Source organism: Arachis ipaensis, chromosome B1 (assembly GCF_059453495.1).
Source record: "Arachis ipaensis isolate K30076 ecotype BB chromosome B1, ASM5945349v1, whole genome shotgun sequence".
In the NCBI taxonomy this organism is placed as follows: Eukaryota; Viridiplantae; Streptophyta; class Magnoliopsida; order Fabales; family Fabaceae; genus Arachis; species Arachis ipaensis.
Window position 1 is genome coordinate 3,282,731 of NC_142436.1, and position 19,888 is coordinate 3,302,618.

The window sequence follows — 19,888 nt, forward strand, 5'->3', positions numbered from 1 at the left end:
ATGTACATGTTTGTAGTTATAAAAGGTTTCTCAGTGATATGGTGTCGAATAGGGGTTCACTGTCATCACTCTTGTGGAACTGGTGTGAAGATTGCATGTCAGTAACCTCAGTTATCCGTTGAAAGTGTTTGTAACTGGTGTCATCTTTGTGCAGGGTAAGTAATTAAAGGATGGGATGAAGGCATTAAAACCATGAAAAAGGGGGAAAATGCTCTTTTCACCATCCCTCCTGCGCTAGCCTATGGTGCATCTGGCTCCCCTCCAACTATTCCTCCGAATGCAACACTCCAGTTTGATGTCGAGCTTTTGTCTTGGACTAGTGTAAAGGACATATGTAAGGATGGTGGTATATTCAAGAAAATACTTAAGGAGGGGGAAGGATGGGAAAACCCCAAGGATCCTGATGAAGTATTAGGTATATTGATATTTATCATTTAGTTTATTTCATTTGATTTAGGCCTGCATTATTTAGCTTAGCCGTAACTGATACTGTATTGGTTGATAATATAGTTAAGTATGAGGTTCTTCTGGAAGATGGAAAGGCTGTGGCTAAGTCTGATGGAGTGGAGTTCAGTGTCAGAGAGTGTAATTGCATTTAATTTCTGTCGACAGTAATATATTGTTTCCATTTGTAGTATATCTAAGACTATCTTTTAATCAATGGTAGGTCACTATTGCCCTGCATTGTCAAAGGCTGTTAAAACCATGAAGAAGGGAGAGAGTTATTTTGACAGTGAAGCCACAATGTAAGTTGTCTATAGAACAATTTGGCGATGTCACCATCTTTAGAAGAATTCAATAATATTTTTTATGTTCTCCACTTTGTTACTTAATTGATAATTTTATTGATTTCTTGGATTTGTAGATGGATTTGGTGAGAAAGGGAAGCCAACAGATGGTGATGAAGGAGCAGTTCCACAAAATGCAACAGCGCAGATTACTCTCGAGTTAGTCTCTTGGAAGACTGTGTCTGAGGTAACTGATGACAAGAAAGTGGTGAAGAAGATACTCAGTGAAGGGCAAGGATATGAGCGGCTAAATGAGGGGGCTGTTGTGAAAGGTGACTATTAATCATTGCGAATGTTGATGATTGCTTTATCATTCAGCCAGTCCCTAATATTTATCTAAGAGGGTTTATAATATGCTAGTTTCCTTTTAATGTAACTTGATAGTTATTTAAGAGCTTGATTGACCTGTTGTACACACCTTTTCAATGCGTACTATATGTGCCCACAGCTGTTGCTCTATATTTTGGTTTGTATACTTTTTGAGTTTAGTGCAAAGGATGTATCAGTTAATTTTGTTGTTTTTGCCACAAGTTATATTCAATAGATGAAAAATATTTAGATTTATAGCATTAAAAAAATTCAGAAAAGGCAAAAAAAATTATCTTTAAAATTAAACAAAAAAAATCAGCGTTTTTTAAAAGGAATTTTTTTTAATTTGTATTGAAATTATCAGCGGTTATCGCAAACATTCATAAATTAAAAAACATAATAACATTGCGGCGGTTCGTAACTGTCGGTGAAAATGGACTAAATTCTAATACATGTATATCGCGGTGGTTTAAAAATGCCGCAAAAATTTGATTCAGCGACGGTTGCTGAAAACCACCGCCAAACCCAATCCCGGCGCCCATATCCATGGCGGTCCACTGAACCGCCGGCCTTTGATTTTGCGGCGGTTTAAAACCGCCGCTAATAGAGGAAAAAACCGCCGTTAAGCAGCTTCTCTGTTGTAGTGTTAGAATTACGATTACATTTTATTATTTTGTTACTCAATAAGTTACGATTGGAACTATTTTCAGTAACAATCTTGTTACGTTATCAACTAAGATATCAGTTAATTCTGTTAATTTTAATGTATGGCCCAACAACAAAGTCCACTAACACATCGAAAAATATCCCACCACTTTTACCCCCACTAACCCTAGTTTATCTTTTCATCTTTAGAAGTAGTAAAATAATGCAATTCAACCCACCACTCTCCTCCCACTCCAAACCAAGCTGCTGCCGGAGTAAACCAATCGCGCCGCTGTCTCCTAATCAGTTCCGGTAACACTGCCGCCGCACCAAGAATACACTCGCTAGCTCGACAGCGTTGTAAACCTAGCCCCCAGGAAGGCACCCTTCATGCGCCGTTGCTGCCTCCGCAGAACCCATCTCGCGCGTTGTCGCAGCCTCGCCGAACTAGACTTGTTGCGCCGTTGCTGCCCTGTGCATCCCGTTCCCTCGAGCCATTGCTGCTCGTACACGACCCAATGCTGCGACATCAACCTGGTGCGAACGTGCTCTCCACAAAGCCACTGCCCGCGTCCTTCGTTACCGAAGACCACTGCAACACGCGCGCCAAGGATTGTCAGTAGTCCCTTCGTCGGCAATTGCAACGAATTCCCCCCTCCACCCCCCAGGTAAGGCCACTCATCGGTCCCTTAGGTTTTTTTTCCTTTTCTTTTGTTTAAACTCTCCCATGGATGTTTCTTAATACAGGTTTTCTGATGCTCCTTTTTAATTGATAAATGTTTCTTTGCTCTTTAAATGGATGTTTTTGTACTATAAATTAATGTTTTTTTATTATAAGGTTGCGGATGTTCTTTTTATTTGATGGATGTTTCTTTGTTCTCAACTGGTATAAGGTTTAGGAGGTTTCTTTTCGTAGTTATTGGATATTTTTTTGTATTAGTGATGTTTCTTTTTGCAACAGTAGCACAACACTTGTGTGACGGTGGTCTGCTGACGACTCCAACTAGGCGACAGCAGCTCGAGGGGAGTGGGGTGAGGCGCGATTGCTTCACTTGAGTGACTTCTCCCTGCAACGGAGATGTGACCGGCCGCGAGAATTCCCTCTAGCGGCAACGCGTGCGGCACACTGCGGAGGCGGCAATGCGGCGGTCTACGCGACGGGAGCCGGGGAACTTCAGTAACGACAATGCTGAGAGATTTGTGCGCCTCCAACTTCATCAATTTGGTTCCAATTCACACAATTCAATCTAATAACATACAATTTCACTATAATTAACATAGGGTTCACAAAATTGGATAAACCACAAGGGTTTAGAGTTTTCTTACCTTACCCATTGAAGATTAGGGTAAAACCTAACAATTATCCAAGACTAAATTGCACATAAACCACTAAAATTATCAAAATCACTCAATACTCAAACCAAATTCAAACAAATGAAGGGGTTGGAGAACTAGGCACGAAATTTAGAGATAATCACTACTTTATTTGGATATAATTGAAAAGGACTTCGAGACGAATGCATGGCCGCAAACGGTGCGGCGATCAGAACTCCGAATTAAAAATTATGAAAGAAGGAAGATTGGAACGGGGTTAGGGTTCTTCTTCCCTTTTCCCTCCCTTCACTCCTTCGGCGTGATTTCCTTAGAATTTTGGGGAAGAAAGCTGAGTTCTCTCATTTATACGGTGGGTTTTGGATCCGGTTCAATTGGTTTGATCCGTTGGCCCAATTTTAGAATAATTTTTTTTAAATTAGTGTCAAATTTCATATTTTAAATATTTGTATTCTTTTAACTTATCAAATTTAATTTTTTAATTTCTTTAAATAATAATTAATTTAAACATTGACATAATTAGAGGGGGTGCTGACACGATTATGGACTGTAATTATAGAGCAGTTATTTTGCCTGACTAATCCTTATTATTCAAAATCTGTTTAATGTTAATTATTCAAATTTTAATTTTTTCTAAAAATTTAAAATTAATAATGATTAAATGGAGTTATTTAAGTTCACTGGTTTAAGTGTTAGTTTCCTATTTTTTTTTTCAGTTAGGGTTCTAATCGATTTAATTCATATTTAAATTCAGCCAATTTTAATTTATACTGCTATACAAAGTGTCTTTTTAGGATAAATTCCAACACATCTTCCAATGGTTCCTCTAGCAAGCACAAAAAATATACCTGCCAAGAGTTTTGACCATACTATATCAATGGATCTATCGATTTTAATGACTTTAGTGGAAAAACTCCAATACTCTTCAACGATCCCTTTAAACGTACATATAATAAGTATATATAGCAAGAGTTTGATCAGTTTTACGATTGGCTATTATCACATATTGGTGCATCGTGCTCGATCATTATTTTATTTGAGCATAGTATACAATCACGCCAAGCATTTCATAAAGGTTAAATTATACGGTTAGTCCCTATACTTTTAATGAAATTGTAAATTGGTTTTTATATTTTAAAAGTTTGTAATTGAATCCTTAAAGATAATTAAAATTTGTAATTTAGTCTCTCGTCGTTCAAAAAATGCTTGATTTAACAGAATATTCTCAGCATATTTTCAAAATATTTTATTAAATCAACATTTTTTGTCCGACGGGGACTAAATTATAAATTTTAATTCTCTTTAGAAATTCAATTACAAATTTTTAAAATGTAAGAATCAATTTGCAATTTTACTGAAAATGTAGGACCAATTATATAATTTAACCTTTCATAAATTTTGATATATATTATAGGAAGATTTTCAAGTATACCGTCATACTGGTGTATCAATAATTTTTAACCGTTGATCTTAATTATATATATTATATATATTTTTTATAATTAAGATCAACGGTTAAAAATCACTAATACACCGGTATGACGATACACTTGAAAATTTTCCTATATTATATATAAAAGTACATGCATGTGAACGTGCAATGATAAATAGAATCAAGTTAGTCAACATAATTATTTGCTAGACTTAGAAGCCAAGTTCTGCAAATCTGCCAAACTTGGGAACATTCCAAGCGTTTTTTTCAACTTTCAACTTTGACTTTCCGAGTGTCTTTCTATTCAAATGACGATTGCAATTTAATAAGAGTAATATTAGATAATTATTTTTTTTAATTAATATCAGTTTTTTTTTTAATTATTTTGTTTATCTTAAACTTTAGATCTTAAGTTATAAAATCTTAATTTTAAATTCTAAATTATAAATTTAAACTCTAAAGTTAACTAATTAAAAATTAATTTTTTATACTTTTTCGTTTAATAACATGCAGTTGTAAAAAGTAAACTCTATGCATATAAAAGGGTAAAAAAGGTTCATATTTAAATCTGATTTGTTAGAGGAACTATGATTAAACCAAAGAAGAATATGGCCACATCATAAGCTGGTAATATCTAATAAAAATTAGATGGTAATAGCATGAAATTTTCTTTGGTAATACATAGCATATATTCACATATACCATCAAAATTATATTTATCACCAATTTGTGTTTCTCTTTTTGACAAATATGGAGAATTGAAGTGGGAAATTATGATGCAAAACTAGAACTACCTACTACTTACCCTACTAATTAAGATCATGGTTGGTGGTTGACAACTTTCTTAAATTTTAGTACGTCAAGAAAAAAATTTGCATTAAAGGAAAGGAAAAATATGAGAAGTCAATGGAATATTTATATAAGAGAAATATTAGGGGACCAGCAACTTTTGTGATTTGTAGCCATCAAATAGTCATCAATGATGATTTTAATGGTGTGAGATTGGTGTGAAATTTCATCCAATGACTCACTTTTCTTTGCTGGTTACATGCTGGCCAGAATTTAACAAAGTTGCTGGCCCCCTAGACTTTTTCTATATACAATGTGTACAATAGAGATTTAGAGAGTATTAAAGATATAACCATTAGTGTTATCTTTTTCCATCAAGTGAAGCTTTTGGGATGAGTGGTATCATAACATGGTATTAAAGTTTTAGATCCGAAAGGTTGAGAGTTCATTGTACACATTGTACAAATAGTCCATTGTCCCCCTAGTGGGACTCGGAAAGGAAATAAAAGGAGGAGAGGTAGAAAAAAAAGAAAGAAAGAAAGATTGATAGCATTTAATGTGATATTTTAGACAAAGTGATTGCATAATATATTTTTTTTATTATGGATAAAAGTGTCAAAATAGACTAAGCTTGTTGAGTTATGAGTAAGGTAGTAAATTCGTAGTTTTTACTTCGATTCGATGGACTAGCATTGAATTGTAATTTGTAAAATCGTAAGACGAAAAGTAAATATAATTCGTATACAGAGGCGGAGCCACGCACAAGTCAAGGAGGGCAATGGCCTCCCCCAACTATCAAGTTTTTCTTACAAGTTATACATAAATTTTAGTTTAGCCCCTCTTAAAATTTTTATTTTATTATTTGTTAATTATAATGTTTTTTTTGACTCCTCCCTAAAAGTTAATCTAGCTCCGCCCCTACTCGTATATATATATTTCATAAAATTAATTTAAGGTTAATTCAATATAATATATATATGAACATATCATAATATGTTTTATCAGGATATGAATATGGCTAATTTATCACAAAGCATTGTATGTAGAAACAGAGTTAATCATCGAAAATAAAGTTTGAATATGTATGCCATGTACATCGTGTATAATATCAAATGCATTATTAAATCATCTGTCGATATGGATATGATTACAAGAACATAATTTCAATATATCAACAAAAGAGAATTTAGTATAATATATTTTTAGAACATTAGAGTAGTAACGAAGAAGAACAATCATGTGGCTTGAGGCATGACCGCATGAATAACTGAGAACATCATAAATAAAAACAAAACATAATAGAGAAAAACAACACAACGACAGAATTAGCAAAGCGGTGATTCGCCTAGGCTTATATTAGTGGGGACTAGAGAGACAAAAAAGGTATTTACTGGAATAACATTGACGGTGACAAGCAGCAAACTTTGGTGAGAACAAAAGAGAATGTAGAGACTTAATTATTGAGAGATTGAGCCAAAATAAAAAAAAGACTCCCATGATTAAAATTCCAAGAATCCAAAAGGGGAAGAAATGGCACTTAGGATTTCATCCTTCTTCACCACTAATTGAGCTAAGAAACCATGCTTCTCCTCAGTTTGCTTCCTTAGATGCTACACGACAAGAAAACTACGATTCTAGTAAGTTTGCGTCTTTGCTCGGCGATTCTGCATGAACGGCTACCTTCCAGAACGATGACTAGAATCGAGAAGAGAGGAAGAGATAAAGTCACAAAATCGTGCGATTCAGCGAATTGAATTGCGGTTTTTCTACCTTGGTTATGAGTATAGTAGCTAGAATTTTGATTTAACTCTTAAAATCTTCTGATATTACGATTTTAAATGAGTCAATCAATTTTATGAAATTTGTACTAGGTCTAACAATTTTACAATTTAAATATTGTTAAAATTTTACATTTTATGTATATAATTTACTTTTTCAATTTCATGTAAAATCTCGATTTTCTCTACCTTAGTTATGAGCTCATTTAATTTCCAAAAAAATGATGGACTAAGATGAGAAATTAACTCGTGGATTTTGACGAGGCTGGAAATTAACAAAATAGAAAAGTTTTCAAGAAAGATGAGTATCATTTTAATTTTGGGATTGAATTCTTTCAATTTTTTTTTTTACTTGAGGAAATAAAGTGAGATCTTTCCATACATTTTATTGGTGAAACTAAAAAAATATAAAAAAATATTAAAAAATTAGAGATCACATTTTATTCTTTCAATTAAAAAAAAAAAAAAAAAGGAGAGAATCCACTCTCTCAATCATTTGCTGTCCCAAGCAGTAGTTTGTCTCGTTCTTTTGTTTTCTTGTGTTTTTTTACCTTTTTGTTGGGCCTATATATGGCCCCTCATATCATAAAAAAATGAAAAAGTCTTAAAAACAAAATGGAGTAGTTCATCAACCCGTCAAAAGCCAAGACGGCAAAAGGTCCAGTCTCATAAAGAGATTCATTCAAGCATAAATGAGCCCAATAAACAACACCGCCAAGACATACATAAGCCCAACGAATTAATAACTCTCAGGTTCGAATTCTAGCAGTGGTGGCCTTGTTAGTGTGTGTGAGTGTGTTTGGTATGGCCAAAAAAAAAAAAACCCAACCGGTAAAATTTTTACTTACCAAAACAATAATTTTAATATACCAAAAACAACCCTCATTTTTTATTTAATTTAAGTTTTAGGATACTTTATGAACAAAAAAAAAAAAAGAAATTTTAGGATATTTGACCAACGAAATTCAACTCCAGTTAGAGAATAGTTAGATTTGGCACACAAAAAACTTCATTGATGGACACAAGTTAGTTTTTCTTTTTGTATGGTTAATTTTATTAGCGCGTGATCAGTTTTGATAGTTTACTCAAATAAAGATAAAGAAAGATAAAAAAAAAAATAGGTTGGTTAGCAAAAATGGATTGAGTCCTATTACGAAAATTAAAATACAATAATAAAAAAAATTAAGGCCGTATAATAAAATAGTAGCACAACAGTGTATGTATAAGTTGTTTGACATTATTATTATTTCATGGGCGTGAATTAGAGCCAATCTTTGGGGCTGGAGGAGCCTTTATTGCGTGATCTTGCACACGACCAAAATTAAGATTACTCCTGTTACAAACATTATAATATTCACCATTAGATACAAAGAAACTTAGACATAAAATGTAAGAAAATGTATGTTACATATAAAATCATTTAACAAGAGTTTTAACATAGTAATAGAATAGTACGTAGAGACATACTCTAACGCAATAAACAAAATATACTAAGATAAAAAAAAAGAAGGATTAGTTTGACTACTATGCTCTAAAGGGAATCACTCTCCTTTATTTATAGTAATAATAGAGAGGACAATATCATTAGCTTCAGGGAACAACAACAACCACAACAACAGAGTGATAACATTAATTTGCCTAAGGGATGGTTTTCAGATGAAGTATTAAAATTTTTATAATTAGAAGAGTTTAATTCGATTTTTGTTATCTTTAATTTTTTCTAAATAGAAGTTCAATTTTCAGAGGATTAAGTTTTTTTTTTGCCTAAATTACACAAGGTAATAAGATGAACTCATATAGATTGTTGGCTTTTTTATGTGAGAAGTATTGTTAAGATATAACAAAATTACTTGGGTATAAAAGATTCAGTTATATTCTAAGATTACTGATACTCTTTCATATACATGATGATAACAATATATATGTTCATTTTAATATGCCTATGTTACCGTAACTATGATGTTTTAAAAAATATTGTTAAAATTAAAGTTAAATGTTTTTTTTTAAATTATTTAGCAACGTTTTTTAAAAAATATGGTTAAAAAAAGTATTATTAAAATATATAAAAAAATACTTTAATTTTAACGCTTCATAACTTCTATAATCACTATAAACATAGCCATACTAAAATTCATCGTATATATTATATAGGTTTAATTACTCTATTGATTTTTACAGTTTTCCGAAATTTTCAATTAGGTACTTATAATTTTTTTTCTTTTAATTGGGTCTTTGCACTAAATTTTTTTTTCAATTAAGTTTCTCTTGACAGTAATTGACTTAATTTTATAAGGATCTAACTAAAAAAAATTGGTGCAGGAACTCAAATGAAAAAAAAAAAAGTGTAGGGATCCAATTAAAAAAAAATTTTGGTGCAAAGACTCAATTAAAAAAAAAAAAAAATACAAAGACCTAATTAAAAATTTTGTGAAATTATAAAGATCAAACAGAATAATTAAACCTATTATATATGTAGGTATCGTAATTAAAGAGTAGTGTAATTATTATTTACCTAGCAGCAATGGTAGGATGGAAAAGAATCAGAAAGAGACAGAAGAAGCGCAAAAGATACCACAAAAGCTTCATGTATGTGTATGTCTCAGAGTACATAAGGGAGTTAGTAATGGCGATATAAATTTTGTTGAATGAATGATGTGATATATAGCTAGCTTGTAATATATATACTATTGCATGTATCGTGAGAAAGTCTTAGTCAGCAAAGGAAGATGGTTGAACATGTTGAGTTCCAAAGTAACGTTGAATCTTAGCCAAAAGGGAACCGCGTTATTGAGAATATTAGCCATCTCTTGTGGCTGCTTATTATATTCTGGCTCATTATGTAGTTACTAATAGTGGACACTAGTATTTTTACCCCTGAAAAATTACGGGTATATTTAGACTAAAATTAACTATGATAAAATATAATAAAAATATCTAAAATATTTAATTGTAATGTAGAATAAAAATAATAAAAAAATAAAAATAGTAATAATAAAAAATAACATGCTATTTTAAATTTGAGAAAATTTTTTTGAATACAATATTTGTTGTGCTATTTAAAACATGCCCTTCTTTATTGTGAATAAGAATTTTTAACCCCTTCTTACTTCGAACACGAGATATAGCAACATAAAGTTGTCCATGACTAAACACGGGTTTAGAAAGATACACTCCAACATTGCTAAGAGATTGTCCTTGACTTTTATTGATGGTCATGGCATATGAGACAACAATAGAAAATTGTCTCCTATCCAATTTGAAAGGCCACGGTGATTGAGAAGGAGACATGCACATGCGTGGGATTAAGACCTTTTTGCCAAGATAGCTTCCAACTAATACTTCTGCTTCTATAACATGATTAGATAACCTTGTTATAATTAGCCTGGTGCCATTACATAAACCTGCACATTGGTCTAGATTTCTTAAAAGCATTATAGGAATTCCAACCTTCAACTTCAAAGCATGATGAGGTAATCCTGAACATTGGAGGCTATTTAAAAACTCTGGAGTAAGTGTTTCAGTAGCATACTGTCCGCTTCCATAAGATTTGTCAACACTATCTGAACTCAAGTAAATTTTTTCATCTCCTGAAATTTTCATGATAATATATTGATTTACCTTCTCAACGACATCAAGCGTAGAACAAAGAATTGCTCGTGATTGCAACCAATTAGAATCCAAGTGATTTTCAAGAAGATTTGGATATATACAATCCACAATAGAACTAAGAGGATCTTCAAAATTTGATATGAGCAACTCAGTAGGAATCATAATCTCAGAGATGCCATCATTAGGCCCACCTATATTGCCATCTCCAACATTTAAGATCCATTGTGAAAACAAAGCCAATTCATCATTATCAGCATGTGAAGATTCCTCTAATCTCATATTTTTTGTAAGTCTCAAAACACTACAATAGTCCCATATGTAAGAGGAACATATGCTTGCATTAACAATTTCTGTCCTGCCACCTCCAGGAATGACAGAAAGAATTTGTCTAAATTCTCCACCAAATACCACTACCTTCCCACCAAAAGGCAAATTAGCATTATTATTATTTGTAGATGACATAATGTCTCTTAAACTTTTATCAACTGCCTCAACACTATATCTGTGAACCATAGATGCTTCATCCCATATGATAAGCTTTGTTTGCTTTAACAACTCAGCTAGTTCACTATTTTGTTTAATATTACATACAGAATCCTCATGCACCGTTAATGGTATAGCAAACCTAGAATGAGCTGTTCTACCTCCAGGTAGTAGCAAAGCAGCAATTCCACTCAATGCAACAGTAAGAACAATCATTCCTTGTGACCTTAAAAAAGAAGTCAAAACTGTCCAGAGATAAGTCTTACCTGTTCCTCCATGGCCATATACAAAGAATACTCCACCATCTTCTTTAGAAATTGCTTCCACAATTTTCTCAAAAACACCTTGTTGTTCTTGTGTTAAGGATGAGAATAATGTTTGAAATTCATTTTTCAAATTGTTCTTGTCATAGTTTAGCTCCTTATAAATTAAACCATTTTGAAATTTCAGCCTCACAAAATATTCTAGAAAAGGCATATGAGGATATTCTTTTAAGCTCTTCCTATTATCTTGCAATATCATCTCAATTTCATATAAGCATCTTGTTTTCAGCTCTTCATCAGTCAAAGATAAATCTGCAAATAAAAAGAAAAAACAATATAAGAACAAATAAAATAGTTATAGTAAGAAACACAATATGAATCATTAAAAAATAAATTTTTATTAGAATCAAAGGAGAACCTGAATTTTTAGACAATTTTCTTTCATTATACAAAATATCATCAGATAGAAGCCTCCAAGTTTCTTTCCAAACATGTTCTGGTCTGCTCACACTATTTGACATCAACATTACAGTGAAAAGCTTCCTTAGATAATCACCTAAACCCCAACATGAAGCTTCTTTGATAGCTTCAATATATTCTCTATCATCATTAAGTAATCCCAAAGCAAAGCAAGCATCTCTAAAGCTATTGTGAATAACACAATTTGCACTTTTGATTTGGTCATAGTTGGTAGGACCTCAAACAAAATTCAACATCATTCGTAAATAAAATAACTCTCCACATGTTGGAGGTACATAATAAAGCCTTCCAATAGTATAGCTACACTTTCTTCTTGACCAGATTTTTTCTTTTTTATTATAAACAAAGAATCTTGGAAACTCAGAATATGTCAACTCTTTAGCCTCCGAGTAATTGTTATTAGCCTCCATCCATGCAGTAAACATTGATTGATCAATCCCGGGTTTTGACAGAATATCATCAATATCTTCACCATCTTCATATAGAATTGGATTCCGACCAGGCAAATGAAAGCTCAATCTCTGTACAGCAGGTTCTCTAGAATGAATAGGGTATGCAAATATTCTCCAAACAGCTTCACATGGGGATATATATCTACAATCAAGATAGTTTTTTATTTCATCAATAACTTTATTTGAGCATTTACTATCATCAGCATTATCTAAAATAGCAGTGACGCGATCATAACCCTTGTTTATATATTTGAAGAGATACTTAATTGCTCTGCTCTGATTACACCACTCAACATTCATGTGTGCTTGATATTTCATTAGCAAAGAAGGATTATAAGGAACAACATAGCGATTATCTAGAGCCACATTTCCTTTTTCAGCATAACAACCAGTCTTTCTTCTTCTATATATTGGATACCCTTCAGCATCAATAGTTGTTAAATCAGCAAAAGACTTGGGATAGAACTTTGAACAACGACCTTCTTTCATGCATGGTGAAAATATATTTACAGAACCGCATGGACCATGAAGCATAAATTTTTTTACAGCCTTGTACAACTCTGGATGCTCAAATTGATTAGGAATCTCAGCACAAATTACTTTATCTATATCTTTTGGATCTGGAAATTTGCTTAAAGAATCCAAGAATATCAAAATATGAGCATGTGGTAGACCTCGTTTCTGAAATTCAATTGTATGAACATCTGCACATAAATCATAATATAGTACATATTAGCAACTATAGATATACTTGATGTTCTTAAAATAGTATATACTTTTTTTTAATGTACACCTTACCAGCAACAACTTTACCAAAGAATCTTTCCTTTTTCAAATCTTTAATTAGCATATCAAGCTTCATTTTGAACATTCGACAAACAATGTCAGGACGATCTACTGGTTTGAGATGTAAAGGGTCTAAGAGTCGCTTGATCTCTGGCCATTCTGAATTACATGTGAAAGTGATGAACAAATCTGGATAACCAACATGGCCACAAATTGCAACACAATTATGGTATAAGCCATCCATATAACGCCTACCTCCTATAAAACTTGATGGCAAAACTATTCTTTTTCCTACACTTGAGCCACTTGTTTGACCTGTAGATTTAGCATTTTTCAAACTCTTGTAATCATCAGCTCTAAGTTCCTTTTGATGAATCCTAAAATATAACAAACGTTCTGACTCAATCATAGTGTAAGCATCCACTACAAATTGCTGAAAAAGTTTTTTAGAAACCAGTATTGTTGGAGCTTCTGTTTTCCTGGTTTGAAGCCTAAATGCAAAAAATTGTCGCATGGTCAATTTGCTCCTCTTGTTAGGTTTCAAACTCCCGATGATTTTATGTTGAATATCAATTCTGTAGCCATCTTCTCCATATGAAAAAAGAAGTGGATATTGTAAACCAAGATAAGCAACATGAATCTCATTCATACGCTTTAAGCGACCATCTTGCCTTTCTAAGATTATATCTCTGGTTGATGAAAGAGAATCAATATCACCAACAACTAAAGCTGCCACTTCAGAAACATCAGGCAAATTATAAATTCTTCTATCTTTTTACCTTGAACTTAAAAGCTTCAACCTTACATGTTCTGTATTAGAACCTGCAAATCTTTCTTTCGCCATTCTAAATGATTTTGCCAAAGCATTATTCTCATCTAACATCTTTTGTAACTTGCCAACAATCTCAGAGTCAATAGCATATTCAGAATCATTTGACCTACAACATCAATAAAAAAAGAAGTAAAAAAAAAAAGAACTTCTATAGCTAAACAAAATGATATAGAAAATAGACAGAAAATATAAATGAAAAAAAAACATATTAGTAATCGAGTTTAGATAAAGCAAATTACCTAAATGGTGCTATTCTATTGTTTACTTCGTTTTCTGTGTCATAGATATACAACTGAGCAAACTTAGGTTTTTCACCGGGCATAGGCATTAAACTACCAATATAATGAATATTTTCTCCACTAATCTTGTAGACCGTTGGAGCACGTCTATGGCCTTTGTTTATAGATGAGTCCACCTTTCCAGCAGAAGAAGTAAATGCAAACATTTGATTATATGCTCTGATATTATTTTGAAAATTCTTGTAATGCTTTGAACCATAGTCATAAAGTAACTCTTTTAGAACTTCAGGAGGCTCTGTTAGAAAAGGCAATTGCACTTTTCCTAAACTGCAGCATAGACTAAACTCTGGAATGATATAATTTCTATTTTTTCGATTTCTTTCATCATACCACATTAAAGCACCACACTCTTGACAAATTGAAATTGGATCACCAAAATCAAAATAATCTGCATTATATGACAAAATTTTTTCTTTAGAATATACAATACAAAAGAAAAAGAATATTTATAGGTAAAAAGTAACCTTTTACCTCCATATGTGAACTGAAAGTTATTTTCTTGGTGACCATTACCTGTATCATATCAAATATAATATTTCTCAACTAAATAAATTTAACTTCAAAATGAAATAAATGTAAAAGTAATTGACAAAATAAATATATGTGAAACAATATAATAAAAACATAGCATAATAGTACCTTCTTGAAAATCAGTGTTACTTTCATATAAACCAATGCTCAGAGAGTAAAATTTTTGAGAAGCTGCTTGCATATAAAATAGAAAAGTTAAACACTAAACTAACTCAGAATAGGTAACAGTACTAATAGCATAAAAAAATTAATTTCTCATAGCAAACTCACCAGAAATATCATCATAGTTGAAATCATAATCAACTCTAACAGAAACTAATCCATCTTCTAAAATATCAAATTCAGAATCTTGAGAAAATAACTTCATCCCACTGATCACATGTCGTCCAGAAGATAAATGACAACTTGGATGTGTCATAGATTTCTTTGTATTTGAATAATCTTGACCAGCAGCTACTCCATATTGAAATGCATTTGGATTAAAAAATATTTGTGTAAAAGACTCTAGTCTTTCAAGTTCATCAGTCAACATATGTGCTGGTAGGTATGAAGTACTTGCAACAAACTCTCTATCCTTGCAGCTTTTTTTTAATTTTCTCCAATACCAATGAAAATCTTTTTCTTTTTTGACTCTCTATTAGTGATTTCAGCTAGCACTTTTCTTTTTCCTAAATTTTTCATATTCCTTTCATTAGTTTGAGAGTCACCAGTTTTTTTTGTCGCCCTCTTTTCAGCAGTAATATTGATTTTCTTCTTAATCTAACCTTTTTGCACTCATCTTTAGTAGAATTCATTCTTTTCTTTCTAATAATAACTGCAAAAATTACAACAGAATAAACTAATAAGCTCTAATATCAAATACTAAATCATAATATAATAATTTAAAATAGAAAGCAATTTAAATTAAAGATGTCTAATAAAATTTATACAAACTAATGAATAAGTATTACTTAGATATGTATAAACAACTTATGTATAAATTCAAGTTAAATGCCATATGTGATTGAAATAAGAATGATAGCATGTATAATAGATTGAAATGAGGTTCATGTGATAATTAAAGTTTCAATTTATATCATGTAATGCAATACACCACACTGATTAGGTCCACACAAAGTTCAATCTGAATTAAAATATTATAGTGTGCTTATAAGAATATAAAATTAAAAGAACATCTCCAATCCATTATAGGAAAGTTTTTGTTGAGCAATCATGTTTGGTCTTCCTTCAAATTCACGATCATGATTTTTCAATGCTTCTTTGGCCAGGATGAAATAACAATTGCTGGCCTTAGACCTAATTGAATGGAGAATATAGGGCCATATTTCTTTAAGAATTGGAATAGCTGAAGATAAAGGGAAGAAGTATCTAATTGGTGAAGATTTTCAATTATTGGAAGGCTTCTAGGACCTGGTGGAAAGACTTTCTTCTTGTTAAGTGTTCTTTGTTTTTGAAAGAAGAAGAAAAATAAAGACAGAGGAAGAGTAAGGAATAGAAAGGAATGCTATAAAAAATCAGCAACTAAGTTTAGGCCTAGAAATTAATCAAACATGTAATGTGCAAGAAAGCAATGCTATTAAAAAATCAGCAACTAAGTTTAGGCCTAGCAATTCATCAAACATATATTGTGCAAGAGAAAGGAAGTGATGCAATTCACTGATTATTAAGTTCTGCTACCTAATGTTTATAATATAAAGCAATTAATCAAACATGTAATGTGCAAGGAAGTAATGCTATAAAAAAACCAGCAACTAAGTTTAGGCCTAGCAATTCATCAAACATGTATTGTGCAAGAGAAAGGAAGTGATGCAATTCACTGATTATTAAGTTCGGCTACCTAATATTTATAATACAAAGCAATTCATCAAACATGTAATGTGCAAGGAAGCAATGCTTCAAAAAAATCAGCAACTAAGTTTAGGCATAGCAATTCAACAAACATGTAATGTGCAAAAAAAAAGAAGTAAAGTAATTCACCGATTATTAAGTTCAAAATCATCAAACATGTACTATACAGTGAAAGAAAGTAAAGGGATTGACCAATCTCTTGCTTGAATATAAGCATAGAGTTATGAACAAACCCAATCTCTAATCATATTAGGATCAAGGTAAGAGTAGAAAGGATAGAAAGGATAACACAGTTGCTCACATGAAACTGAAGTAATTGATGCAGTGGTAAGGTGGTGAGTTGAATCGTCGACAGTGCTAGAAAGCAGATGATTGAGCGACTCAGTTGATGGAAATGGAAGAAGAAGACCCAGTGAAGTGACTCATGAGGCAGCGTTCTCTGAAGGTTGCGGAAGCTGTTGAAGACCAAGGTTCAAGCGGAACAGGGCATGGGAATTTCAAAGGTGAAAGAGGGTTAAAATTGGAAGAAACTTTTTGTTAAGCACTTAATCTGAATATGCAATTGGGGATTGAGATTGGATTTAAGAAGCGCGAATAGAGTAAAAAAAGCGGGAAACATTTTTTATTTAGAGATAATGAGAAGATGCCACGTGACAATTTTTGACTTCAAAATTAGATATATATAATGGATTTCTTAGTTTTAGTATGTGTTTAAACTTACACACACATTTTCTTATTTTTATTATGTAATTCAATAACATATTAGGAATTAGAAATTATAAAAAATAGAAAAAATAAATAACTTTTTTTTAATTAGGGGTGTTTTGGGAAAAATATATACTTTTGGATTCCCATGAGTGATTATCTCCTTTTTAACTAATTTATAAATTATACATTTATAATAGTTATACCTGTATAATATATAGATAGTCAAAGTTTTCTAATTGACCATATGTTATATTTTCTCTTATAAATTAATTTTAAAGAAAATGAGATATATACTATTACAAGTTTTATATCTAATAAGATAAAATCTGCATGTAAATAATTTATAAGTATGAGATATTTTTTATTGAATGAGTTAGTTTTTGAAATTGACTTAGGAATACTCAATCTCAATTTTAATATAGTATTAGAATTAGAATAGAATCTATTGGATCCAATAATATTGAGCCACCTGTCTGTAAATATTCACATTTCAGACTATCATTTTTGAACGTAAAAAAAATATATATTTACATACAAATTTTACGTTATCTATCAAGAATAAAGTCTTTACATAATTTAAAAGTGTGAAATATACTTCACTCCGTGAACTATTTTTTTTTTATGGAGCTAGCACTTCTCACACCTTATTATAATTAAATTAAAATCAGTATTGTTATGTCAAAATTAAACTCACGTGTGTGTATATATATTATCAAGGGTGTAATTTAACTACCCAAAGTATAGTGATTAATTAGACGGATTAATTACTCTGTTGGTCCTTATAGTTTCGCGAAATTTTCAATTAGGTCCTTATATTTTTTTTCTTTTTAATCAGGTCTCTATACGTTAATTTTTTTTTCAATTTAGTCCCTATTAATGTTAAACGTCAAAAAAATGTTAGTAAATTGTGAAATTACTTTTATACCCTTAGGGACCTAATTGAAAAGAAAAAAATTATAAGGACTTAATTAAAAATTCGGTTAAACTATAAATATTTAATAAAAAATATTTCTATAATCCCTATTCAATGATTCATTATGTTAAACAAATAATTTTTTTATTAAAATTTCACAATAATAAAAAATTAAAATCCATAAATAAAATATTATATAACTCATAAACAAAATCTTAAAAATATACTTTTTATTATGCTTTCGCTCGTTTTCTAACACATAAGGCATACAAAATGTTGCTATCTCTACTCTGAATTAAATAAAACAATGTAAAACAATGAGGCATTCAAAGTCCATTTCTTTTTACCTCAAGCTTCTCACATAATCTTGGATTTAAACAGTCTTAAATCGTTTGCAGATTTCACATGATTTAGATTGCTCCTTAGAATATTGTGAGGTTGGCAAGCTGAAATTAGAATATTTCTCTGATGACGTTCTTGTCACAACTACTCTTGATAGTGTCTACTGTTTAGCTCTTGGCATTGGCTGAGAACCAGCACCATTCCTCCCACTTAAAGCATCCAACTTTAACAAATTCTGTAAATAAGAACTAGTATATATGACTTCCTGTTGTCAATAAGAAGCACAAGATAGCTTGCCTGATATGTGGAAGTTGAGAAAGGCAGAATTATATATGGAAGTTGAGAAAGGCACAATAATAAGATAATGAAAATTATCCATCTATGGATATTCCAAAAACCATTTTTCCTATCTGTGATGAAAAAAAGCTCACCTGCATATTAAAATAACCTAAAGCAATAAGAATCATGCGTCAATGTCTAATGAAATCATAACTTGATGATATTAAGAAAATATCTTGTTTAGAGATTAGAGAAGATGCCAAATTTACATACCATCCGGGGACCACGTAGGCTCAGTTAGAGATTCCACAAGTGAAGGATCACTCCCAGCAACACAGATGCGCTTGTGGATCTCTCTGTATGGAACATTAAGATAATTAAACTCCAAGTTGAAAAATAACATATACAAATATTCCAAATCAGTAACTCCAACTATCATCAGTACTTGAAAGCCAGATCCAATACACAAAATAAGAGCATAAATGGATAGTTAAAAAGGAAAAATCTTTTAGAGGGACTAAAATTTTTTTATAAGCTTGTATCTAAACAATGAATCAACGTAAGGAACAGTATATTAAATAGAAACTATCAACTATTAAGTTTCATTCCACCTCATTCATAATTAATTCCTTTGTGGTACTATATATTAGCAGACAAAAAAATGCTATGACAAATTAATGCAGCAATGCTTGAAAGATTCAATATGGCATGGCATGCAGATGCCACTTTCAAACACCAATTATTATATAGAGAAAATTAGTCAAAAAAAATGACAAGAAAAAAGGCTAGAGATTCAAAACCTTGAGAGAATGGTCAAGTTTCCCTGTCAGAACCAACAATAGTGTTGTTTTGCCACTTCCTGGAGGGCCAAGCAATAAGGTCATCCCGAAAGAGAATCAAGCATTGAACACAAATCACTAGTACAATCATGTTATGAATTATGTTATTGAATACTGATCATCAAACCCTAAATAGAAACAAACAATAAAC

At 31.6% G+C, this 19,888-nt stretch overlaps 2 protein-coding genes and 1 pseudogene across 2 annotated transcripts; 1 reads left to right on the forward strand and 2 right to left on the reverse strand.

Moving 5' to 3' along the window:
- On the forward strand, positions 1-1,071 carry LOC107644367 (peptidyl-prolyl cis-trans isomerase FKBP62-like; annotated as a pseudogene).
- Positions 1,072-2,086: 1,015 nt separating this feature from the next.
- LOC107646964 (uncharacterized) lies at positions 2,087-13,660 on the reverse strand. The gene is made up of 5 exons (XM_088502358.1): positions 13,159-13,660; positions 12,227-13,064; positions 11,847-12,073; positions 10,181-11,740; positions 2,087-2,334 (listed from the first exon to the last, which is right to left on the reverse strand). The coding sequence occupies exons 1-5, from the start codon at positions 13,658-13,660 to the stop codon at positions 2,087-2,089; spliced, it is 3,375 nt and encodes a 1,124-aa protein (XP_088358484.1).
- LOC107643542 (uncharacterized) lies at positions 12,505-17,172 on the reverse strand. Its single transcript, XM_088503339.1, has 7 exons — positions 16,958-17,172; positions 15,079-15,622; positions 14,917-14,979; positions 14,749-14,790; positions 14,218-14,665; positions 13,159-14,084; positions 12,505-13,064 (listed from the first exon to the last, which is right to left on the reverse strand). The coding sequence occupies exons 2-6, from the start codon at positions 15,338-15,340 to the stop codon at positions 13,922-13,924; spliced, it is 978 nt and encodes a 325-aa protein (XP_088359465.1). The 5' UTR covers positions 15,341-15,622; positions 16,958-17,172; the 3' UTR covers positions 12,505-13,064; positions 13,159-13,921.
- Positions 17,173-19,888: the final 2,716 nt, after the last annotated feature.